The sequence below is a fragment of the Myotis lucifugus genome, unplaced genomic scaffold, assembly GCF_000147115.1.
Source record: "Myotis lucifugus unplaced genomic scaffold, Myoluc2.0 scaffold_417, whole genome shotgun sequence".
NCBI classification, from domain to species: Eukaryota; Metazoa; Chordata; class Mammalia; order Chiroptera; family Vespertilionidae; genus Myotis; species Myotis lucifugus.
The window spans coordinates 766971-792575 of NW_005871465.1; the positions used below are offsets into that span (position 1 = coordinate 766971).

The following is a 25605-nucleotide window of genomic DNA, read 5'->3' on the forward strand; positions in this document are numbered from 1 at the left end:
CTGACACGGCCCGTTATGGCGAAGAACCCGGGCCACGCCGCCACGAACCCGCCTGGAAGGCCTTCGGGAGGCGGGCCTTGGACTTCCGCTCTCGCTCTGACCGGGCTTCTAGGGGTGTGGCCAGAAAATCGAGCCTGGGAAAGGGGTGCCCTGGGGGTGGCCGAGTGCAGACGAGTTTTTCCTGTCGGTCGGTGGCGGAGGGGAACGGAGAATAGGCTGGTGCGCTTGGCCAGGGGTCCAGCCAGTCTCGGAGAAGGGCCCGGGTCCTCAATGGGGGAAGGAGAGCAGGGCCGAGGGCTCCCTAGTGCCTGAGATCGGTTACACTGACCTTTGAGGCCTCTCTCGCAGCCCTGCGGCCCCCTCGGATTCCGGCAGCCTGGGTCCTATGGAAAGGTGGGGAAGGCCGGGGTACTGGGTGTTGCCGCATCTTCTGGATAAACACCCGATCGTTTGGATAAGCAACGGTGGGAGAGGGGCTCGGAGGCTGGGCACGTGGCGTGAGAAGGGGGGCGAGGGTGGGGCGGAGAGGTCCTTTACTGGAGTGGGAGGACTCGGGAAGGAGCAGCCGTCACAGGACGCCCGGGCCTACAGGGTGGCCAAGGTGGGGGCCACCATGGGGGAAAGGAGCAGGATTCTGCCTGCGGAGGGTCGGGGGGCAGGAGGATATGGAAAGTGGTGGCAGAGTTTGGGGAGGGCGGCAAGCCTGTGATCCAGAGCCAGGCTGGGGGGCCCCAGAGCCTCAAAGGAGGGGTGGGGTAGAGGAAGGGATCCAGCGCGGTATCCCTCTTAGGCCACCCCCCACCGTGGCCACCAGAGGGAGTTTCCTGAAACGGAGCATGGCCCTAGGACTAGGTCCTGCTTGAAATCGCAGCTCCTGCTCCTCCCCGCAGCCTCACCAGCCACCTGCTCCAGGTGCACAGCAGAAAACAGGGAAGCACAGTTGCCACCATCAATGTGGACTGAGGGGAAACGAGTGAAGTCTGGCTGCCAGAACTGTCTGTGGTTTTGCCAGGAAGCACTTGTGGGTGCTTCCTCTCAGAATAGGAAGGGACACCCATTCCCAAACACTGCAGCCCCGAGTTTACAGCACTCGCCCCGTGCAAAGAGGGTACCAAAAATCACTGTACACACACACACCTGTACCTATTTCATGTTGAGTTTTCTGAAAGGATTCTGCTTTTTTTGTTTTGTTTATGGAATACAGTGAACAGAACTGAGGTGCCAAGTCGGGCACTGGTCCATGCTTGGAGGAGTACAGAATTCTGTTAGAGGCCAACAAATGAGAGGATCCTGCCGCAAGTGTGAGGAGAATTTGGGGAGGACACGTGAGCGAGGCTGACAGCTGATGTGGCCTGCCAGGTGGGGAGAAGCAGGTGAGGAAGGCCTCCGTCAGGAGGAAGCCCGGATGGAGCTGAAGACCCGCGGGAATGTGCTGGGCCGGTTGAGGTGGGAAGGGCACTCAGAGCCAAAGTTCCGAAGTGAGGACCTGCACGCTGTGCTCGGAACCACACATTACCTGCTCTTCCTGGAGACAGGAGACTTATGAGGACCTTGAGGGGGGTGGGCAGCACTGAGCTGGCTTCAACTCACTGAAATGGTTTGATTAGCCCAGAGAGTTGTTTTTCTTTTTTTATTGCTTTCACTTGAAACATCTTAACTGTTGGTTTCACTTGCATAGTTGACGCTCTGGCAACATGGGGCCTGCATTCCCAGGGGCAGTGGTCAGCTGGAACTGAGCGGCAGCTGCCATGTAGGCAAAGCTCCCAGTTTCCCACAGCGCCCACCACTCCCTGTTACCCACACCGGGCTGCAGCTTCACTCATCCCTTACCTGCTGGCTCTTGGGGGCGCTGGCTGAGGCGGTAAAGGACAGCTGTTGATGAGTGTTAAGAAAGGAAGTGAGTGATGTGAGTTATTTTGGAGATTACTAGGCCACATTAAGTTGCAGGGATGAGGGCTTAAGGCCACAAGACCAGTTAGGGAGCTATTGAAAGGCCTTTTTAAGAGAAGGTGAGGCTTGGCCTGGGACCATGGCAGCAGGTGTCAAGAGGAAGGGACTGATTTTAAAACAATTTCAAGAGTGTAGGGAAATGCAAATCAAAATCTCAATGAGCGACCACTACACACCCACTAGGACAGCTTTAATAAAAAAAGACAGACAATGTCAAGTGGCGATGATGTGGAGCAATTGGAAGTCTCGTACACTATTGGTGGCAAAGCAAAATGGTATGTCCACTTTGGAAAACAGGGTGACCGTTTCTGATAACATTCAACATACACCTGTTATACCCCACAGCTATCCTATTGCTGGCTGTGTATCCGAGAGAAAAACATCCACACAAAACACCCACAAGTGCTTCCTGGTAAAACCACAGACAGTTCTGGCAGGAGGAAAGGCAGACACAGTTGGGAAAGACAGGAGTCTGGGGGTTACTTTCTGGTGATAAGAAATAGGGTGTCCGAGCCCCGGGCACAGCTGGGGGCCTGCGGGCTATGAAAACAGGGCTGTAGGGTGGCTCTGTAAGCAGATGCTGACTTGGCTCTGTAAGCAGATGCTGACTTCAGTAGCTCTCAGCCTTCCCCCTCCAGGCAGCTCATGGAGCACCAGCTCTGGACCCTTAAAGCCTAAAGGAAAGGCCTCTGCCCACCTCCAAAAAAAACCAAAAAACAACAAACCCCTAACTCCCTCAGATGGCTCAGCAGTGAATCTCACCATCAATAGGCCCAACTGTGTGCTCAGAACTATCCCCCCACCTTGAATCTGACCAGACAGTCCAAGGTGACGTGGCAAAGAAAGCTAAGACAATTGAACAGAAAACTGCATCAGGAAAGAAACAGACTATATGGTGATGAAAATTCCCAAAGGAAAAAAATACATATCACTGCAGGCTCCAGAGAGAATGAAAAAGTAGTGTGTCCTTGAAAAGAGAACCAGTCATTAAAAAACTAGCACACACATGATGTCCTTGCCCTCTCAACTGAGATGGCCCAGAAGCAATGACATCCCAGTAGCAAAAGTGCACCTCAAGCCCAGGTCTTGTCTCCAGTAAAGGAAACTGGGCTGATTCCAGGGTCAGGGCAGGGGATGTATTACAAGATGAGCCTGGAGCGTCTTGTCATGCAATAAAGTAAGGGTGTGATTATAAAGGACACACACAGGCAATATGGGGGCATGTCATAAGGGACACAAGAGCCCACTGAAAGAACTGGAACATTTTGAGCAACAAAATAACATAGTATTGGGTTATGACTCAGTATAAAATACCCATGAGTTCATAGTAACATAAATAAATGGTTTAATAAATAAATGAAGAAGAGCAAAACATCTGTACTGAATTCCAAATAATTGATGGAGAGTCTCTCCTTTTAAGGAGGTGAAGCACAACTCTCCTCTGTACGTGGAGGATAAGCATAGTGACTTCCAAAGAGTTAAGCATGGAAGGGGGGGGGGGGGCGGGGAGGAATAGAATACCTGACAAACACTACCTCAGACAGGCAGCCACTTAACATAGCAGTGATAAGACATGTTGATGGTATGTACCCTGATATAAAGTGACGAGAAGGGCACTCTATTTCGTAGTCTTCCTTCTAAAAAAAACATGACCCTAGTCTAACCTGAGAAAAGCATCAGACAGCCAGGCTGGTGTCACTCAATGGTTGAGCACTGACCCATGCACCAGGAGGTTGCAGGTTCAATTCCCAGTCAGGGCACATGCTCAGGTTGCAGGCTTGAACCCAAGTATGGGGTGTGCAGGAGGCAGTTGATCAATGTTTCTCTCTCATTGGTGGTTTTATCTCTCTCCATTCCTGTCTCTGAAATCAATAAAAAATATATATATTTTTTTTAAAAAGCATCAGACAGCTTTCTTCCCCCGAGCTGCTGAGTAAGGTGCGCGGTCCTATGAGGAAGCTAAGGCCGCTTTGGGGTAAGGCCCTCACTTCATCCAGCAACTAGCACCATTCGCCCACCATTTGCCCAGCACTCACCCATACCATGGCCTCCACCTCGGAGCTCACCTGCATCTACTCGGCCCTTATCCTGCACAACAGTGAAGTGACAGTGATGGAGAATGAGATCAGTGCCCCCTTTTAAAGCAGCTGGTGTAAATGTCGAACCTTTCTGGCCAGGCTTGTTTGCAAAGACTCTGGCCAATGTCAATATTGAGATGCTCATCTGCAATGTAGGGGCTGGTGGACCTGCCCCAGCAGCTGGTGCTGTACCAGGAGGTCCTGCCTCCACTACTGCTGCCAGAGCTGAAGGGAAGAAAGTGGAAGCAAAGAAAGAAGAATCTGAGCAGTCTGATGATGACTTGGGCTTTGGTCTTTTTTGTAACAGTCTGCCAACAGTCTGCTAAATCTCTTGTAACAGTCAATAAAAAGCTGAACTCTTAAAAAAAAAAAAAAAAAGCAGCCCTAGCTGGTTTGGCTCAGTGGATAGAGTGTTGCCTGAGGACTGAAGGGTATTGGGTTTGATTCCGGTCAGGGGCACATGCCCAGGTTGTGGGCTCAATATCCAGTAGGGGGCGTGCAGGAGGCCATGATTCTCTCTCATTGATGTTTCTATCTCTACCTCTCCTCTCAGAAATAAATAAAAATATATTAAAAATAAAAAGCATCAAACTTTGTGCAGTGGCAGTATCGTAGCCAATGAGGTTTATCTGAGGCACGATTATTGCTAATAGAAAAAAAAAACATCAAACCCAAATGTGGGGCAGTCTATAAAACAGCCACCAATAATCCTGAAAACTGTCAAGGTTATAAAAAAGCAAAGAAAGTCTGAGAAACTGACAGAGCCAAGAGAAATCCAAGGAGACATATAATGTGGTGTCCTAGAGTAGAAAAAGGGCATTTGATACAAACTAAGGAAATGTGAATAAAGTATGGACACAAATATATGTATTATAAAACATATCCTATATAATGAAAACCTAATGTGCAAATTGACCAAACAGCAGAACGACTAGTTGCTATGATGTGCACTCACCACCAGGGGGCAGACACTCAATGCAGGAGCTGCCCCCAGCCTGCAGGCCCCCGGCCAGCCAAGGCATGTGCCAGCGGGGGCCCCCTGATTGCCCTGCTGGTTGCCCCACATCTGTCCTGATGGCCAGCCAGACCTAGGGATCCTACCCATGCACGAATTTCATGCACTGGGCCTCTGTGTGTGTGTGTGTGTGTGTGTGTGTGTGTGTATGTGTGTAATATGCAAATCGACCGGACAGCGGAATGACCGGTTGCTATGATGCACACTGACCACCAGGGGGCGGACAGTCAATGCAGGAGCTGCCCGCAGGCCCTGATTGCCCAATGGGGAATGGGGAACTAGGGGTGGGTGGCAGCAGACACAGGCAGCGCCAGGTCAAGGCAGGTGCGAGCAAACAGGTCCCCGATCACCCCACCAGTCGCCCCACACACAGAGGGCACCTGGCGGCGGGGGGTGGGGCAGACTGCCAGCAGCCAGGGAAGATGGCCCTGATCGCAGGCCAGGCCCACGGACCCTACCCGTGCACAAATTTCATGTGTCAGACCTCTAGTATTTAAATATTTAGAGAATAAAAAAGGGCTCTTGGAAAGTAAATTATGGTGGCAAAAATGAAAAAAAAAAATTTGTAGTGGACAGCTTAGGAGAGAAAATTGAAGCAAGCAACCTCCTACTTGATAGCATGAAAAGACAACAAGATGCACAATAGAAAATATAAGAAATTAAAAGGTCATTCCAGCAGTTTTGAAATCTGAATAACAGTGATGCCAGAAAAACAGGAAAAGAAATCCACCAAAAAGTAATTCAAGGATTTCCCATCAAAATGGAGGCATAGGTAAATGCTGAACTAAAATTCTTCCACTACCACATCAAAAGTACAACTAAACTACAGAACAACTACCATCGAGAACCGCCTGAAATCTAGCTGAAGTCCTACAACTAAGGCTATAAAGAAGACACATTGAGACAAGTCCTACAACTAAGAACATAAAGAAAAGGCCACATTGAAACTGGTAGGAGGGATGGACAGGCAGAATGGGCTAGTCCCACACTTGGGTCAGATAAAAATTGGGAGGGCTATCTCAGATGCAGAGGTCCCCCAGGAGGAGCAAGGCGGGCCAGGGTTCCTGTGCCAGGAAGAGAAGTCCACATAACTTCTGGCTGTAAAAGCCAGTGTGGATTATGGCTGAGTGAGACGAAGGGCTACTGGAGTCCCAGGCCCTTTAAAGGGCCTGTGCATGGACTTAGACTCACTGGCTCTGAAATCCAGTGTTGGGGCACCAGGGACATATGGGAAGGAACTAAGTTGGTATCAGGGCGAAAGCTGTAGGGGAAGCTTTCTCTCAGAAGTGCTGGCAGAGACTACTGTTCCTTTTTTCAGCCCTTCTCCCCACAGAGTCAGCAGGTGGGCACCACATCTGAGTCTTCATCAACCTGCCTAACATTGTTTTGCCCTCCCCTGGTGATTCCCTGAGTCCCTGCCCCACCCAACTTGCTGGCCCAACCCAAGCCATTTCCAGTGGCTTTTCCATAAAAACAGCTTGTCTTGGGTCATGCTTCAGCTGTTCCTAGAATCTCTCAAACAAGCAGCATCTGGCTTCAGCGTGCTATGTACCTTTCACTAAGTGGCCCCAGGCCCAGCACTAGCAGCAGCTGACCTTGGTTTGCAGCTTGGCCTCTCCTGAGCACCTCCAAGCCCAAGACAAGAAGCAGCTATCTGCAGATTGCTTTGTAGCTCATGCCAGGTAGCCTGGGGAAGGGTACAGGTGGGTGGCTTTATCTTGGCCTTCGCCTTCTGGGAGGCCCCAGAGCCAGCACACCCTGTGGACAGCTTCAGACTGTGTGGAAGAACTGCTCAACATCCTCCACTAGAGACACACTCATGGGGCGGATTTAGCAGGCACCAGAGGCCCCTTGAAGTAAGTCCTGTTCCAGCCCTGGCACAGCTGATCCTCCACAGTGGTCGCAGCCAGTTCTTCCAGCCAATTGTCCTGGGGGGAAGTCCCTCCCATTGACGTGCCAACAGCAATCAAGGCTCACCTACAACAAGAGGATGCATACAGCCCACATGGGGTGGGGGGCAGACCTGGAGTGCCCAGCTTGGGTGATTGGAGTGGATGTGCCACTGGACCCTACAGAACACCTACTACCTAAGACCACTCTACCAAGCCCAGGAGACGTAGCAGCTCTACCTAATACATAGAAACAAACACAGGGAGACAGCCAAAATGGGGAGACAAAGAAACATCCCAAATAGAATAAAACTCCAGAAAAAGAGCTAAACAATATGGAGACAAGCAATCTACTTGAATCACAGAGAGTTCAGAACACTGGCTTTAAGGATGCTTAATGAAAAAGAAAAAAAAAGGATGCTTAATGAACTTAGGGATGACAATTTAATAAATTTTGTAATATCTAATCACTGGCTTGTACACCTAAAACTAATATAATACTGTAATTGAAAAATAAAAAATTATTTAAAGTAAAAAAATGTAATTCAAGAAAAATTCCCATTATCTAGCCCAGGGGTGGGCAAACTTTTTGACTTGAGGGCCACAATGGGTTCTTAAACTGGACCGGAGGGCCGGAACAAAAGCATGGATGGAGTGTTTGTGTGAACTAATATAAATTCAAAGTAAACATCATTACATAAAAGGGTACAGTCTTTTTTTTTTTTTTTAGTTTTATTCATTTCAAATGGGCCAGATCTGGCCCGAGGGCCGTAGTTTGCCCACGGCTGAGCCACTGTGCTGTACACCTGAAACTAATACAAAATAATATTGAATATAAACTGTAATTTCAAAATGTTTTTAAAAGAAAATGTCCGAGGTCTAAAGACCATGAATTACCAAACTGAAACCAATACTCGGTGAAAAGAGACAAGACACCTCCTTGGGATAGTTCAGAACACAGGGAACAAAAGAAAATGAAAAGGTCACCTAAAAGGCACATCGGAGAGACTTTGCACCCCTCGACTGCAACACTGCAAACAAGATAAGGGAGCATTACCTTTAACAATTCTGAAGTAAAAAAATTTTTTCTGACCTTGAACTCTATATTTAGCTAAACCAGTGGTCGGCAAACTGGCTCACAAGCCACATGTGGCTCTTTGGCCCCTTGAGTGTGGCCACGAAGTTTCAATCACACTGTACGTGTGTGCCCGCACGTGGTATTTTGTGGAAGAGCCACACTCAAGAGGCTGCAGTTTGCCGACCACTGAGCTAAACCCTCAAGTGTGAGAAATAAAGAAATTTCCAGACATACAAGGTCTCAAAAATCTTACCTCTCAAGCACCGTTACTCTAGAACAGCGGTTCTCAACCTGTGGGTTACAACCCCTTTGGGGGTCGAATGACCCTTTCACAGGGGTCGCCTAAGACGATCGGAAAACACATATATAATTACATATTGTTTTTGTGATTAATCACTATGCTTTAATTATCTTCAATTTGTAACAATGAAAATACATCCTGCATATCAGATATTTACATTGCGATTCATAACAGTAGCAAAATTACAGTTATGAAGTAGCAACAAAAATAATTTTATGGTTGGGGGTCACCACAACATGAGGAACTGTATTAAAGGGTCGCCGCATTGGGAAGGTTGAGAACTGCTCTAGAAGGATGTACTCCACCAAAACGAACAGTACAACTCAAAAGGAAGACACAGACAGGAAGCGGAGACCAACATGAGAGATGACAAGGGATCCTTTAGCAGATGGTGAAAGTTGATCCCAACATGACAGCCCTGCAGACTGGAGGGCAACTGGCCACACTGCAGCCGTGTCACCCAGAGATGGATTGTAACCGCCAAGAACCCCACTTCCATCAGGCCGTCTTCTTAACCTGAGGACTGACGCCCAGGAGAACCAGGCCCAGGTTCTCATCAGTCGTTAGCATGCTGACCACATCCTGACGAGGGTCTCTCCTGACGAGGACTCCCAGGAGTCCTCCGTCTTCCCTGATGGCTGGAGGTAGGCAAGATGGGCTCGGGAGCGGGCAGTGCTGAGCAGCCCACCCCCTCGAACCCCCTTCTGCAGCATGTCCACTGCCTGGTCCACATGGCTGTCTTGTCAGGCACCTGACTGTGGAGAACCCTGTTTCCCATGACTCACTCGTGACCTTGCTCATGACGTCCTCGGAAGGGATCTCATCACCTCCCAGAGAAGCAGAAGTCAGACCATGACCCCAAGACTGTTCCTCTGGCCTCTTCCCGGATCCTCTGTCCAGCAGGGACAGTGCCGCCCTCTCCTTGCACTGCTGCTGTGCTCTTGCCCTCCAACTTCAAGACCAGGTGGCTTATTGCTTGGGGGTAGATTACATGAGGGTGGTAGGACAATAAATAAAAACTAATACAAAAGTCAGGATGGTCACCACCTCTTGGGCATAAGGATGAAATTCATTTTTCTGGTTCTTGTCCAATAAAAATATTCTGGCTTGTTGTAAAAAGTTTCCTAACACCCAGAGTCATATTGGCTGTGGTTTGGTCAGGAAGGCAGAAACCAGGGCAGCCATTTCCAGCAGGAATCACCCCGGGTAAATTTGGGAGAAGAGCAGGGGAATGGAGGTCAGACAGGGCCACCACACCCTGCGTCCCTGCCAGCTCTTGAGAACTGGGATTTGGAGCTGCAGGAAACCTGCTGGTGGCGCCCGCTGCCTGGAGCACTGAGTGGCGGGTGAGTTTGGGGAGCACCACCATAGTGGGACCTCCTGTCTGCCTCTGCCAGAGGAGAAGCAAATGATTTCTCAATGAATAATATAATTTCTAAACTACCTTCCAAATGTCCCAGGAGTGGAATTTAACCTGGAAATTTGCTTCCCGGGTTTACAATCCCTGTGATACAGAGGAGCACATAGAAGAAATGGGAAGGTTCCTCAGTGGCTCACAGGGAATCGAGAACAAAGGCTGGGTGAGGTGTTAGAGCGCACATACTAGCTAGCTGTCCTGAAGACACCATGCAAGCCCCTGGGGGCAGCACTTTCATGGAAAGTCTACATTTTGACCCTACAAACCTTCAGAACTCTATCTTTGGCTTTCTACTTTCCTATCTGATTATACTAATAGAATCTGTGAGTAGAATATGGTTAGTGGAGGGAGTACAAATTTGAGAGTTTCACCCCTGTCTGCTGCCTTCGGGCTCTGGGCAACCATCTCAAGCAGCATCACATGGTCCACCCCCTCCAACTGTTGAGGAGACTCTCAGGAGAGTCTCAAGTCTCCCACATTTTGTTACATCCCGTGAAACAGTCCTCATTTTCATGCTAGAAGCATGCAGGTCAAGAGTATAGGTACCAGCCAACAGGGCTGCTCCCACCACACACCGCCGAGTCCTGTTTTGAGGAGCCCTCAAAATCCAAGTACAAAGAATGAGATTAACAAATCCAAATGCACAAGACAAAAAAGTATACTGTCTTTATTGTCTTAAAATTGCATAGTTCTTTGATTGTGCACGCTTTTAAATAGGGGACCCACTTGAAAACTACTTTCTCGCAGGGGCTATTTCAAGCTTTTTTACTACGGCAAGAGCAGGGACCAAAATGCTGCCTGGGCTTAAAAAGAACCATTATCAGATGAAAAAGGGAGTTGTAGAGTTAGCGGGATTTAGACAAGAGGTAACCATTGAAGGACGCTGATTCCATCCGACAGGACTTAGAGGAGGCCAGGGAAGCTGAGGGAAGAGTCACCCTGACATTGAGACTGGATTCAGGAGCAGCCGAGAGAGGAAGAGGAAGGAGAAAGGAGTCGAGAGGCAGTGCCTTGTGCTCAAATCTGAGATGAATGCCCCCTGACAGGAGACAGGGTGCACTGGGTAGCCAGGGGCACAGTCTGGGCATGACCCCGGCTACAGAAAGCCACATACTAGAAAAATAACTTAAAGCTATACAATTGTCATTATAAATACTTTGTCTTTTAAAACTAACTAGTGCTGGTTTAAAAAGGTTCACAGTTACTCGAAGAGAGCCGTATATTGCACGGTGGTGGAAAAGTCCGCTCTGGTCCCCATGTGTAAACAATGAGTCCCTTCTCCTCTGGCGACTTCAGGACACAGAGAAACAGGATCTGCTGTAAGCAAAGCACTTGGGTACAAGGCACGTGGGAGCTGTCAAACTCTGCTGGGATTTCGGAGACGGAAATGGCGTCTCTGGGTCTTGAGCCAGATTGAACGTGGTGATGGTCTCCTCGCCTTCTTCTCATTCCACAGTTACAGACTTAGCCAGGTTTCTGGGGAAGTCCACCTACAATAACAGAAAGTAGCTGCTCAGGATCCCGCAGACCTCAGCAACACGCTGTATCGGAAAACCTAGCATCAGAGAACTTGGGAAGGAGACCGGGGACTTGCATCCTGGAAGTGGTTCCTTACTCCAGACACTTCAACTAACTGTATAATGTTTAGTTGACTCAATAAACAATTGTAGTGCACCTGCTATGTTTCAAGCAGCAGCACTATTAAAAGGACGTGATTCATGCTATTAAAGACAGCACAAATTGTATTGTGAAAGGATACGCACTCAACCCATGAGACTTGTTAGTGTGGGGTGGGAGTTGGGAAGGAAATGTGATGGGCTGGCGGATAAAGTAGCTTCAACTTTATCTGCGATGTCTTATTTTGTTTATAATAATGTGTTGGGGTTTTTTTTTTTAAGAAATATGACAAAATGTAGCACATGTCACTTCTGAATGATGTACACCATCAGGTGTTTCTTATATTTTGTGTTATGTATTTTTTAAAGCTTCTCAAGATAAATTAGAATCAAACTTCTATTCCTTTGTACAATAAATTGTGTTCTTACACTTGCTGGTGAGATCATAAATTGGTTCTTTTCTGGAACATAAGTAGACAATAGATGTTAAGGGTCCCAAAATGTTAACTCATATGCTAGACTGAGGACAAGTCTTAAATGTGGGATGAAATGTATGTACAAAGATGTTCACTACAAGTGTTATTTATGCAAATGAAAAATTAGAAACACTTTAAATAGAAGACTGGTTTAGTAATTGTTAAAATCCATGTTATAAGATTGTGGTGGAAGATTATACAGGGACTAAATGTTGCTTGCAACAAGTTCGAAATGTGAGAAAATACAATATATCAAAAAGGAAGATATAAAATTTCACCTTGGATATAATCTTGAAAAATGTTTTAAAAAAAAACAGAAAAAACTCACATGCACAAGGCAGACTGCAATGAGATACTGAATTGCTTTAGCATTGCCTGATGATGAGCTTATGGTTAATGATATGGTTTTTACACAGCTTGCAGTTCCCAAGCTTCTTTTCAGGGGGTATAAGTTACTTTAAAAATCGTTGTTTTAAAAATGAGTATATTTGCCCTATCAATATTTATTCCTGATAAAGACGAACCGGAACTTTAAGAAAATGTATCAGTTGGGAGGGTCTGTGGGAGGAGCTAGGGCTTATGGCAGTTCTTGCACTCTTATGTAATCATGAGAATCCTACACACAAGAACCCTACAGGGAGAACTCGGTGTTTACAATAAAACTATGGTTCTAGCTTCCCTTTCCCTTAATTTCTGTTTCCCCTTCTATAAATACTCATCCATCTTGGCACACAGGCTAGAGATTGCCATGTCTGCATGCACTGTGTGGTAACCAGTTCTTCCCCCCCCCCCCCCCCCAAATAAATCCTTGGTGATGAAACACCCAGTCGATATTATTTTTTTTAGTCGACATGCCAAATAAGTATTTAAAAACAAAAAGGAATGCTAGGGTTACATTCTGCCCTTCTGGGTCAGGCAGTTTCCCGATGTACGTACGTCATATCCCCGGAGGACGGCCAGGTGGAAGGACAGGAGCTGCAGGGGGATCACGCTGAGGATGCCCTGCAGGCAGTCCACGGTGGGGGGCAGCTCGATCATCTTGTATGCGAACTTGGAGCTCTCGGTGTCGTCCTTGGAGCACAGTATAATCGGGCGACCCTGAAGCAGAGGAAGGTGGTCACTGAAAGAAGCACCCCCCACAGGACTGTTTCTGAGCTCAACATTATTGCAATGAAGACAGTGATCCTTTGTTTCTGCTGGAATTCCGGGTGAGGTGCTATGTATGATTCATGTAAAGGACACAGTGGTTTTGATGCTTTTTGGTGAGTTTCTTTCCCTTCCCTGGCCCAGGGAGGGCCCTCCTGCTTCCCTCAGCGCCCGTTTCTGTGTGGCTCCAATGTGCCTTGCAAAGGGCAGAGCACACCCACTCCTTGCTCTGATGGGGCTCACAGTTGAGTGGTGGGAAACAAAACCAGACCAGAAGCCGGTAAGTAACGATGAACTTCAGGAAGGTGCCACAAAGGCGATAAAACGGTGCGCTTGGGGGAGGTTGGGGAAGCCTGGGGTGGCCTCTAGAAGGGGACATTGGGTTGAGACCTGGCTGACCAGAGCCAGCTCTGAAGATGTGGGAAGAACATGTGGGCAGAGGGAACCGCCAACGCCACGGCTCGGAGGCAGGAAGCAGCTGGCATGAGTGGGAAACAGGGCGGGGGCTGGATTATGCAGGCTCATGGTCACTATAGTTTTTTGGAAGCCCCTGGAAGGTTTTAAGCAACGAGGCACAGTGATTGTGCTCTGTAACTTCTGCCCACCATGCTGAGCCGAGAGTGGCAGCAGCTGCCTCAAGTGCCCTGTCGGATGTTACCTCCCTGTAAGTTCCTAGGCCTTCCAGCATGGATGTGGGGGAGTTCCATCCTCCCACCTCTGGACAGCTGCAGTGTCATAGACTTCGGCTGATCTTTGTCCCTGGCTCCTGGGAGGGGACCTCTAAACTCGTGGGCTTTCCTGAGTGATAGAAGTGTTTGTTTCCCATGGTGGGTGTATGCGGAGTTTATGCTAATGAGGTGACTCATGGTGGGCCCAAGGATAGTTTCAGGATGGGGGATGACCATGCCGGGAAGACAGAGAATTGGGGCTTTGAGCCAAGTGATACCAGTCTGAGCTCCTGACCTCCAGGAAGAGAAGAGGTGCTGGAAATTGAGTTCAGTCACGCGGCCAATGATGCAATCTACTGTGTCTACATAATGAAACCCCAATAAAACCTCTGGGCCCTGGAGCTAGAAGCTCAGGCAGGCTCCCTGGCTGCAATGCTCACTGCTGTGTGGGAGGGGGAAGCGCCCTGAGGACATGGAAGCTGTGTGTTTTGGGCCCTTGCCCTGTGAGTCTCTTCCTTTGCTGACCCTGATTTGTATCCTGCATAATAAAACTGCAATAGTTACATAATGTTTTCCTGAGTTTTATGAGTCATTCTAGGGAATTACTGAACCCAAGCGGCTATCAGGAAATCCAGAAGTGAGGGTGATCTGAGAACCCCTGAACTTGCAGCTGGTGTCTGGAGTGAAGGCAGTCTGGTGAGGACAGTGCCCTCCACCTGTGACATATGACCTAACTGCAGGGGGGCAGTGCCAGGACTGCCCTCGGGACTCCCCACCAGGAGTACCTCCTCTGGCCTCTGGGCCTGGGACCCAGCACAGCTCCGGGCGCTCTGGGTCACTGGACCTCACTAAGGAGCCGTTGTGGGTCGAAAGCTGGCCAGTCCCTTTCTGAATGTGTGCGCCACTCATGAGGGGACTGAGGAGAGACTCGGTGGTCATCCCTGTTCACTGGCAGGACCCAGGCATAGCTGGAATGACGGTGGCTGAGGTGGGCATGTCTGGGAGAGAGAAGGAGCAAGGTGGAGAGCCCTCACCTGGCGAGCCGTGATCTGCTGCAGGGCGTTCTGGCATTTGGCAAAGCAAGGGTCCTTCATGATGACCATGATGATGGGCATCTGCTTGTCGATCAGCGCCAGGGGCCCGTGCTTCAGCTCACCAGCCAGGATGCCTTCTGAGTGCATGTAGGTTATCTCTTTAATTTTCTGGGGAAAATGAGGTGGAATCAGTCACACTGGGCAGGCATGGGGCTAGAACACATCAACCAGGGGAGAATCAGCTGGGAGGCAAGGCGTTGAGTCTGCAGAGGCCCCACCCCACAAGGCGTTGAGGGCCACAAGGCAGATGGACACATGGAGCATCTACAGCACAGAGGGCAACTGGCAAGGCCGGTTCCAAGGGAGGTGACCGGCAGCGATCCAGAGCATATAAAAGCCCAGCCTGCAGCTTGTGTCCCCAGACCAGCCCCTGGGCAGTCACCCCCTCGGATGGACAAGTCAGGGTCATGCTAGCTTTCCCCAGGCCCTGTGCCCTTCCACAGTTAGGGTTTGTACTGATGGACTTGTATTCTGTCTAGATACGCCTCCAGCCAATTATCTGATTAACAATCATTTCCCCTGTCCTAGACCATTAATAAACTGCAAAGGATTGCTCCAACTGTCCAGCAAAGTCACACCCCCTGGGGCTGTTACTGGCATCTTCCTGTGTGGGGAAGACCGTTCTATTCCCCTACACGAAACCCGTCACTGGACTGGGAAGAGTGATGAAGGACACCTTTCTCACCCACTTATTCGGGTCGGGAAACACTGTTGGAAGACTGGCTCCCTCCTGAATGCCATGGGCGTCTGGAGTGCCGGCCCCCCGGGGACCACACAGGGGTCACTGATTGGGGCCACAGCAGCGTGAATGCTCCTTTCCCCTCAAAGACTAAGCTGGCGATCAGCTGAATGCGCACCTTTCCCCAGTGCACTCGGGCGCTGTAGCCGAGCCCCCGATGGCAGAGGCCTGGAGGCAGATCGAAGCCCACCCCTCCCCAGGCCTTGCCTTCCTGCCCCTGAGACGCAGCCTCACTGCCTTTGGCACGGGTGGGACCCTCCAGTGGAAGGTGTGGGAGTCGGAGCACACGGCGGTCAGGCTCCTTACAGCTTGCACCCCCCCCCACCCCCCAACAGTCTGAATGTTTCTTGTGAATCTACTGGGAGTCGCATTGTCTTTAAAATGGGGGAAGAGGTGGTAGGAAAGAAGCAGCCGCTTGCTCCCCTGGGAAGAGGAGGGGAACCAGCTGGTCAGGGATGATGCCCTTGTCGGGGTACCAAGTGCTGCCTTAGCTGTGACCGTGTCTCCCGTTTAGCTCGGTTGAACATGAACAGCAAGCAGACGGTGAGTCAAGGGCAAGCACGGGACCCAGGCCCCTGGACAGCCATGCCCACCCTCTCCATAGCCCCGTGTCCGTGCCCTGCCCCTGACCCACCCCATCAGCTCTCTTACACCAGCCAGTATGGATCTTTACTGCCGCAGGAGGCAAAACAGCCAGGCACTGCTTTAAACCGTGCAGGGCCTGTCAGGCTCATTCCTGCAAGATCTGCAGCTCCTCTCAGTTTGAGGGGTAACAGGGACACTCTGTAGAGGCCTCACCCCGCAATTCTGGTCTGCCCAAACCCTCCCACGCAGGCTGCCTGTGGTAGTGAGGGAAGAGCAAAGCCCATGTGGACCCGAGTTCGAATCTCAGGCTGGCCACTTCTGCTGGGTCATTTTTAGCAAGATGAATCTTTTGGAGGCTGTTTCCTCCTGGGTACAATGTGGACAATAACTGTCCGTCTCTCAGGAGATGCTAGTGAGGTACAAATGGGCTCATCTAGATGGAGCCTGGCACAGGCCGACACCTCTGGGGCTCACCCAAGGGTGTCCTACACGTTTATCCCGGGAGAATAAAGATTGGGAGCCCCTAGCTCTATGTCCCCAGGGCTAGAACACCCGGTAGTGGGCTGATAGTGGGCTGGTGCTCAATGGACACAGTGGACAACAGGCCTCAGTGCCCTGTCCTCCTTGCTGGTTTCTCTGGGTCTCCCACGCCTGCCCTCTGCAGGGGGTGGTGGTGTCAGGGTTGGGCAGAGGGTGCTCACCAGGGCTCCTTCCAGGCACGTGGCGTAGTTGTAGCCCCGCCCCATGACCAGGAGCGACCTCTGCGTGTAGAGCTCCAGGGCCAGGTCGTGGATCTTCTGGTCCAGTGACAGTACTTCCTTGATCAGCTCTATGTCGTGCACACAGCAGAGGGGGAGAGCCAGTTATACCGACTTTAGAACAAGATTCACAATCCGAAAATATAGTGCGTAAGACAAGGTTTAGGAACTCACATCACTTAGTACATTTGGCTTCTTTGCCTTAATTAATAAAAACATTATATATATATATTTAAATCAGTGAGAATAGTGGCATTGTTTTTTGCAAATCTTAATATTTGACTTTGAAATGAAAAACAGGTTCTCATATCTCCTTCCTCAATCTGTTGTGATAATCTTTTGGTTAAAGTATAGGAAAAGAATGCAATCTCACAGAACTTTGCAGTTGGACAAGGGAGGAATGTTTAAGTAGCTTTTTCAAGTCATTGTGAATGTTCATTGATACTGTACTACACGCAAGAAGCAACATTCCCTAAAAGAGTACTTGCAGGTATGGAATCTGAAATCCTATCAGCAAACTTTCCCTCCCTTGTTATATTAAAACATGCATTTCGCTAAATGGATCTTTTACACATGCATAACTCTGCACCATCATGCATTGGTGCAAGTGCTGGGAATGTGGTCAGGCTATCCGTTTTTCCAAACTCTTAAGTAGGGCTGAAAGCTGGAAGTTTATCATTGGTAACAAATGCAGTCAGTGTTCTCAGCGTGTCGGGCTAACTTTGTTCGTTTTTGAGAAAATGCCTGCCACATACCCGAGTCAGCTTGCTACTCCAACAACCACGTGTCTTTGAAACGACCCTTGTGCTTCAGGGTCCAGCAGAAGTGCCTAACGCGTCCTTCCCATTCGGTCACACAGCGCGTTAAGAAGCACTGCACTTCATAAGACCAGTGCAGTCTCCTGTGTCATCACCGGCGTGCTTAAGTGAAGCAGGTGGCAGTGCTGAGCATGGCGCCTCGGCTGGGAGGTGTGCCGAAGTGCCGGAGTGGCCACCGCCGCCTTTCAAATGTCCACACGGCAGAAAGCCAAACATGTCTTATTTATGATCAAGAAGGCATCGCTATGAATATAGTTTTGCAAACCCCTAGGGCCTGTGGACCCCATCTTAGGAACTGCGGGCTTAGCCATCAGGGTAAGGTCCTGCTTTGCCAGGGCTATTACTGCTTGAAGTGAAGAATGTCTTTCTTGGCAATAAATTGCCAGCATGTGGTGCTGGGCAGATTCAGACCCCGAGGCTGTGTATGGCCAGATGGTGGCTTTCCCTCGCTGCCTCTCTGGGATTGGCCCCTGGCTCCCGGGAGGACCCAGGACTGCCCCATCTCTTAAAGGGGCTGCCCAGCCTCGTGGCATCCATGGGGTGAGGTCTTTCCACTTCCTATTCTGAGGCCTGCACACAGCAAACCTGAGAGGTCTCTTTCCTTCCCTGGCGTGTAAGTGGCTGAGAGAAAGGAGCTGCTGGGCGCCCTGGCAGCCCCAGGATGGCCTCGGGCAAGGCGGCTGGTGGGGGTACACGGAGTGCAGTGAGGGAGGGAGTGACTGAAACCAAAGAGCTTGCAATTTTGTGCGGCAGACACCGCATCTCACCGACAGCGAAAGATGGAACCTAGCAAAGGAGGAGTTTGTGAGACTGTAAAGGAGCTGGGGCAGGAAGAGACGCGGGCCATGTGCTTTCTCGGGTATTTCCTGCGCACCTACTGTACGCTGGCACCTGGTTCCCAGCACTGCCGGTGACAGGGGTGACTGTGTGCTCACTGAGCTGACATGCTAGGTGGGAGACAAGCCAGTACATAGGTGAACAGGGAATTTGGGGTCACAGCATGTGCTAGACAGAAAGGAAACTGGCTGGCTGGCGTGGCTCAGTTGGTTGAGCATCGTCCTATGCACCGAAGGGCTGCCAGTTCGATCCATGGTCAGGACACATACTTGGGTTGCAGGTTCAATCCCCAGTCGGGGTGCATACGGAAGGCAACCGATCAATGTTCCTCTCTCACACTGATGTTTCTCTCATTCTCTCTCTCTCCCCTCCCGTACCCCTCTTCCTCTCTCTAAGCATGTCCTCAGGGGAGGATTAAAAAAGAAAAAAGAAAAAAAGAAATGAACCCGGCTAACATTTCATAGAGAGCTGGGGCAGGAGGGTGGAACCTCAGGGTGGCCAGGGAGGGCCCCAAGAAGTGACATGTGAGCTGAGACTTGTGATGAGAAGCCATTGGCTGCTTAAAGAGATGGAGGAAGAGGGTTTCTAAAGGAAAGAATGTGCAAAGGCCCTGGGGTGGAAAGAGCTTTTCACTGCTGAGGATCAGAGGTCCCGAAAGGGGGGGGGGGGGCTGGAGAAGGGCATTCTATGAGGTCAGAGGCGGCAGGGCCCCGCATGCAGGGCTCCAGAGACGGGTGAGGAGGGTGAAGGGGCAGTTTGAGAAGGGCAGGCGTGATTAACAGCATCACTAACAGCATCGAGAGGCAGGAAGAAAGCACCAGGAACAGCCCACGGATTTGAACGTTGAGGGAAGTGTCATTTTGGAACATACCAGGCAATGACTGCAGGCCACGGATGATCTCGCGCCGGCGATCTTGCAGTGAAACGCGGTCTTCCGACATCATCAGGCCAAACATCACCAGAGAGATGAACTGACTGGTGTAAGCCTGCGGACAAGCGGTAGCGCTGACCGAGAGGGCGGACGTGCGGGTGGCCACCACGTGAGGGGAGGCAGATCACCGGGCCCCTCTCGGCCTCCGTCCGCCCGCCAGCCCAGCCCAGGCCCTCCCACAGGGCGCACGCGGCTTCTCACCTTGGTGCTGGCCACCCCGACCTCCGGGCCCGCATTGATGTGGACGCCGCAGTCGGTCTCCCGAGAGATGGAGCTGCCCACAGTGTTGGTGACGCCCACGGTCAGGGCCCCGCGGTCCTTACAGTAACGCAGCGCCAGGAGGGTGTCTGCGGTCTCGCCTGCCACACAGACCCTCCTTTCAGTGCGTGTTCACGGGGGCATGGCTCTGCCCCCACCCATGGGCTCCCTGCTCTTACACAAAACTCAGTGCCCAGACACAGCCCACTTGCACCCAGGAAGGAAAATGCATGCTCAACCGTTTTGCTGGTTGGTTCTTAGACTCAAGGTTCCACTGCTGTTTATGCGGCAAGCACCTTCTCACCACTGCCCCACCGCCGCTCCTGGCAGTCCTGTGAGGCCACTGTCCTCACTTCCCCTTGAGGACGGGGACTCAGCAGAGGAAACCAACGCCTGCTCGCTCAAGGCCACGAGTCAGCACCAACCTGGGTGGGCCTGGGCCCAGTGCCCTTTCTATAGCTCCAAGCTGTCTTATTCAGAATGTGCCCAGATTTAACATTAAAAAAGCAAGAGTGCCCCCAAATGGCATTTCTCAAATAAGCCTTGTTATAAAGAGAAGCGCTTCTTGCAGCCTTGCAGGGCGGACAAAAATTATTTTTACAATAAAACTACGTAAATAGGTCCACACATAAGCCAGCACCGACTCCCTAAGCTTGCAAATCCTAAAGAACTCAAACTAAATTCAGCACAACCCAGGCCATACAACCAAACCCATTCGATGTGCATTCAGCCACTGCTCTCGGCTGCGCCCTTCCCAGTAGCTCTTCTGCAGAGCAGGCTGGCGCCACGGTGCGGTCCAACTCTTTTCTCCGTTTTCTCCCCAACTTGCATCCAGCACTCTGGGTGTCACCTAGCCCTTCCTCAGTGCCAGCGGGGCTCAGGGCTTGGAGGGGAGAGCAGGATGCCTCCATCTTCACCAGCCCTGCTCCCCAGTGTCTGGTACAGCATTTTTTAACTTAATGGACAGGGCTAAACAAAATGAAACTTTAAAACCCTTCGGTGAAGATACTCAGGAGCTGTCCCTACATTATTTTCACATTAAATCCACCTCTGCTCTTTGGTGAGTGGCTCCCAGCAATTCATGAAACATTTTTAGATTTTGATGGGGCCATAAGCCAGCAATGTTGGCAGCTGAAGTCACATGGCAGCCCCTGGGTGCACGGTGCTCAGCTGGAGGTGGGCGTGTCTGTGTGAGTGTTTGTCATTGAAATAGAAGTAAGATTAAGATTCCAAAATGGAAGCCCTGATAGCTATAGGAACTTTCAATACTGCTTCCATTTTATGTTTTTTTTCCCCCTTTTATCCAAAAGAGATACATTCTGAAGTTCTTATGGATGAAATAACACAACATCTGAGATTGACTTCCAAATAACCTGTGGGTACGGACGACCCCAGCTGCTGAGCTGATCACTGCTACCGCGAGGCAATTCCTCATGGCAATCTCTACTCTGACAAAGGCTTGGGAATTTTCCATAATTAAAACGTTTTTAAAACCCTCCTGGAGCTCACAGGCACTCCCAGCCTATGGCCACGGTTCACCTCTCCAACCGTCTGCCCAGCACGACGGTAGCAAATATCCAAGCTTAGTGTTGGGATGGCACCCGGCGGGGTTTGCTGAGCTAGCCCTACCCTGGAGCAGTGTCTCTCCAGGCCTCCCCTGCTGGCGGTGTGGGCCCTGCCCAGCAACCACACAGCCTTTGAACCAGCGGAATTTTGAAGAACTTGCTCATGAAACCCAGCACACATTCATGGCGCCCTGGTGGGTGGTCCCATAAGCCTTGGACTTGAGGTACCTGGAGGAGGAAGAAGCCCTGGCTGCATGGCCCTCCCCATAGGGACGGTCACCAGAGGTGCTGAGGGTGCTATGACAGATGCATGCGAGCAGCGTGCGGCTGGTGCATGAGAACCTCAGGGGGTGAGGATGAGGGGACAGAGCCGCGGTGAGCGAACACAGCCCGGATCCCTTACCCGACTGGCTTATGAAGAAGCAAACGTCATCCCTGAACACGGGCGTGTTCCTGTCCAGAAAATCGCTAGCAAGTTCCACCATCACCGGGAGTTCGGTAAGTTCCTCCAAAACTTGTCGCGTCTGAAGCCAACAAGAATGGGGACTCAAGTCAGTCACGACGCTACAGGGACACCAGAGACAACTACTGGGCTTCTAGAGACAACTTTGGACATGGAGCCTTCGTATCTGGTGGGGAGGGACCTTCAGGCACCCAGGGCAGAACCGCAGGAGAAAGGCGGTGCCTGCTCTCGCACTGGCTCACAGGAGCCAAATCTGGACGGCCAGACGCCTGGCAGCATGTAGGGTGCCTCTTGTCCCAGGCCCCCACTACCTCCCTGGCCATCCGGGCCCACGCATTGCACTTACAGCCACAGCGGCATGGTAGCTGGTTCCACAGCCAATCACGATGAGCCGCCGGCACCGTCGGATCTCCTTCAAGTGGGCCTTCAGGCCGCCCAGGAGCACTGCGGGGCACACGCGGGGTGTCAGCCCGGCCCTCACACAGGCACTGCGCAGGGCCTGGGCAAGGTCCGGGGAGGGGTTACCTGTGCTGGTCTCAAAGTTCACCCGCCCTCTCATGGTATTGAAAACGGATTCCGGCTGTTCGAAGATCTCCTTCTGCATGAACGCACTGAAGTTACCTGCCCGATGAACAGCAACAAGACAGGTCCCTTCCATTTAGTTTTATTCCCAGGCTTAACTTTTCATCAAGACAAATTGTTATGCAGTTAGCACGACACAGGCAAAGACCCCTGCAGGTCAGTCACCAGGTGTTGTTCTCCTGATGCTCATGGTGACAAGTGAGAGGGAAGCAGGATTCCTACCTCAGTTTACACACCTGGCCCTTTCACAAGGGAGGGAGGCATGCGAGTAACAAATTTGGGCTGGTCTTATGGGGTCACACTCCTCTTGCAAGGCCAGAAGAAAGTAAAAGCGCACCTACTTAGGGTAGTACAAATTAAGCCAGGCCCAGAGAAATAGACCACTTCCTTTTAAACAAATAGCCTCCTAGTTCTGTATTAAAGAAAAACCTTTCCAGTCACACATGCATTTTCAGGGCTCTGATTTGAATGGGGTTGGACGAGGTCAAAGTGACCATATGGCTGCAGTACGTTAGGGCCCAGACAGGTGCTGTGTTGATGATCGGAGGCGTCTAGACAGGTGGGGATGTTCTCGGCACAGACATGCCATGGCGGTGTCCCTGCTGCTACCTTCAGCAGAGGACTTGTACAAAAGGTGCCACAAAGCACCTAAGACAGGTGAGGAGCGTGGACCCTGCAGACATGGGGTCAGGGGGCTCTCTGAGGGGCTGACATTTCCGGGACATGATCAAAAGAACCATCCTGTGAGAGGAACAGTAAATGCAATCACCTCCCTGCAGTGGGCAAGCCCAGGGCCTGTCTGAGTAACAGGGCGGCCACGGGTGGGCAGGGCATAGTGGGAAGGCTAGAGTGAGGTGGGGCCAGGCTGCATGTGTGTGAGGGGCTGCATTTTACTTTCAGAACAGCAGGAAGCCATTGGAGGGTGTTAAGCAGCAGGACAAAGGTTCTGATGTTCTTAAAAGTTCACCCAGGCTGCCCTGCGGAGAAGAGGGTGCAGGGAGACAGGTACGGGTGCAGGGAGACAGGTGCGGGTGCAGGGAGACAGATGTAGATGCAGGGAGACAGGTGTGGGTGCAGGGAGACAGATGTGGGTGCAGGGAGACAGGTACGGGTGCAGGGAGACAAGTGCGGGTGCAGGGAGACAGGTGCGGGTGCAGGGAGAAGCTCTCCTCAAAGGATAAAGGGGTCCATAGTTACCCCATTACCCAGGGCTTCTGCCCAGAAAGAAATGGTGCCTGGGGCATAGACATGTGTCCCAGAGGCAGTGAAGGGAGGCAGTGGGTGGACGGTCAGAGGGAGCAGTAAGACCTGTGCTGGATATACTTAGAGGCTCCCTCGCAGGAGCCAGGCAGGCTCCGCACATCCTGAGATCACCTGTGCCCCTACATGGAGGCCCCGCTGTGGTGCCCACCAGGCAGGGCTGAGAGGCTCAGGAGCGTCCCCAGGGAGCACCTGACCCCAAGGCTGCTGCCCAGACTCTCAGGACACCTGCCTTTCATGATCTGCTGCAATTCCATCTGCAAGGTCTGGATGGCTCGAGATGGGTCATCACTGGCCGAACGCTTGACCCGGTGGATGGAGAGTTTCCCACCGGCCGCGGCGGCGATGTCGTCGTCCTCGAGGAAGATGACGCGGTTGGTGTGTTCTATGATGGCGCTGGGGCAAGGCAAGCACGGGAGTCACGGGGGGGACGGTGCTCGACGGCTGCGAGACGGCCATCACGCCCGGCCGCCCCAGCTGAGCCCACATCAGGGCACTGACTGGCATTTTAGGAGGAAGGGGCATCACACATTGATTTGTTGCCGGAGGAAGGCCACCAAGAACTGACATCTGACAACACCCTGCCCCTGCTGAGCTGCGAGAAAACAGCTCATATGGGGGGTGGATCAGAAATGGAGGTGCAGCCTGTCATTCTCGATTACACAGTCCCAGGAAGGGAAGGGGACAAGGCTCAGCTACCTGGCGTCGGAAGCGAAGAAGAACTCCACGGCTTTGTTGCCCACGGCCTGCAGGCAGGTCGAGCTGTCCAGCCTCTGCACCCTCGGTTTTCGGATGTTATTCACGCTCTCAATGTTGCCTAGTAAATGCAGAGAGGATCGCACGTCCCGTTAAACTCTTTTGTTTGAATAACATGCAGCATAGAGCCCGTTCCCATCTGAATGTTGTGCGAGAGATGTGCAATTTTTAGCTTTGGCTGTGTCAGCCAAATAGCGTGAAGGATCCCCAAATAGCAAGAGCATTTAAACGGCCGCAAAGAAAACATGCCAAATCACCGCTGGAATCCGGGCAGGCTGCCTGCATGTACCAGAGCAGCACGCCATCCCCCGGGCTTGGGGATAATGTTGTCAAGTATCCAGAGTAAAAAAGCTTTTGGAAAAATGGAGCCGAGGCTCAGCTGCCTGAGAACCTTCTGGATCTGGTGCCACCTGTGGGCCACCCAGACACGGTGAGGGCACCACGCCTCCAGGGGCAGGGCTGCGGGACTTACATGTCATGTACAGGACGGGGACCTGTTCCGTGGAGAGCTTGTATTCGCTCCGCACTCCGATGAGCAGGGGGCTGCCTCTCCTGCAGGGACGAGAGGGGGTCGGGTTAGCCGTCACCTTGACACCTGGGACGGGGCTGGAGGTCCTCTGAGCACGGAGGACAGTCCCACATCTCGCCTGCCCCCCATGGCAGAGTCCTGTTGAGGTCCCACACGACGGACGCCGGGCCATAGGAAGATGCTGCTCCAAGGCTCAGGGCAGAGCCCAGCGTGAGCACCCAGCTCGCTTCTGTGGTGCCACCCACCTGCCCAGTGAGACCCCACACGGTGCTGGCGTCCGAAGCCGAGTCCCTGTCAGGCCCTGGCAGCAGCAGGTGCGCCGGGGTCTCCGCCTGCCTCTGCTCCCCGCCCATCTCTAAACAGGGAGCCCAGGATCTGCACGAAGACTCTCTTTGCCCCCTTTCATCTGGCTGAGGTGTCCTTTGGGTCCACTCAACCTTGTGGGCGACTTAAAGTGCTTTCTAGGGCAGTTTTGTTTCTGCCTAATGAACAGCTCGGTGGAGTTTGGAATCTCCAACCTGCACAAGGCAGACTCCTCACAAAGGGGACGGCAATGGGCAATTCCTGCAGCTGCGCTGAGTGAGGGCCCCCAACTCAAGTCCCCTGTTCCCCCACCCCAGCTCGGCCACTAGCACCAGAGGGCAGTCTTCAGCAAAGTGCTCTTGGCATTCCTTTCTGGCTCACAACTTCTGCAGGTACTGTGTTTATCAGGTGTGTTCCATGAGTGAACGGCATCCTGCCTTCCAGACCTAATGATTTGCTCATTCTACCACATGACAGCATGCAAGTCAATCCC

At 51.5% G+C, this 25605-nt stretch overlaps 1 protein-coding gene, 1 non-coding gene and 1 pseudogene across 4 annotated transcripts in view; 2 read left to right on the forward strand and 1 right to left on the reverse strand.

The window, feature by feature from the left end:
- The first annotated feature begins 567 nt into the window (after positions 1-567).
- LOC102419865 lies at positions 568-4400 on the forward strand (annotated as a pseudogene).
- A 217-nt stretch (positions 4401-4617) lies between these two features.
- Positions 4618-4765, forward strand: LOC111823188. Its single transcript, XR_002826191.1, has one exon. It is a non-coding gene; the product is annotated as a U4 spliceosomal RNA (small nuclear RNA).
- Positions 4766-10368: 5603 nt separating this feature from the next.
- GFPT2 (glutamine-fructose-6-phosphate transaminase 2) overlaps positions 10369-25605 on the reverse strand; it is a 38741-nt gene continuing 23504 nt past the window's right edge. For 2 of the 3 annotated variants that reach the window (XM_014467871.2, XM_006102549.2), the window contains exons 9-20: positions 24753-24832; positions 24224-24341; positions 23757-23920; positions 22208-22303; positions 22029-22126; positions 21623-21743; positions 19598-19755; positions 19337-19451; positions 16754-16881; positions 14669-14836; positions 12757-12918; positions 10369-11218 (exon numbers count right to left, since the gene is read on the reverse strand). In XM_014467871.2, coding sequence (XP_014323357.1) covers positions 11174-11218; positions 12757-12918; positions 14669-14836; positions 16754-16881; positions 19337-19451; positions 19598-19755; positions 21623-21743; positions 22029-22126; positions 22208-22303; positions 23757-23920; positions 24224-24341; positions 24753-24832 — 1453 coding nt within the window. In that variant the 3' untranslated portion in view covers positions 10369-11173. Of the gene's footprint in view, positions 11219-12756; positions 12919-14668; positions 14837-16753; positions 16925-19336; positions 19452-19597; positions 19756-21622; positions 21744-22028; positions 22127-22207; positions 22304-23756; positions 23921-24223; positions 24342-24752; positions 24833-25605 lie in introns of those variants that run through there. The other variant, XM_023743879.1, reaches the window with a different exon arrangement.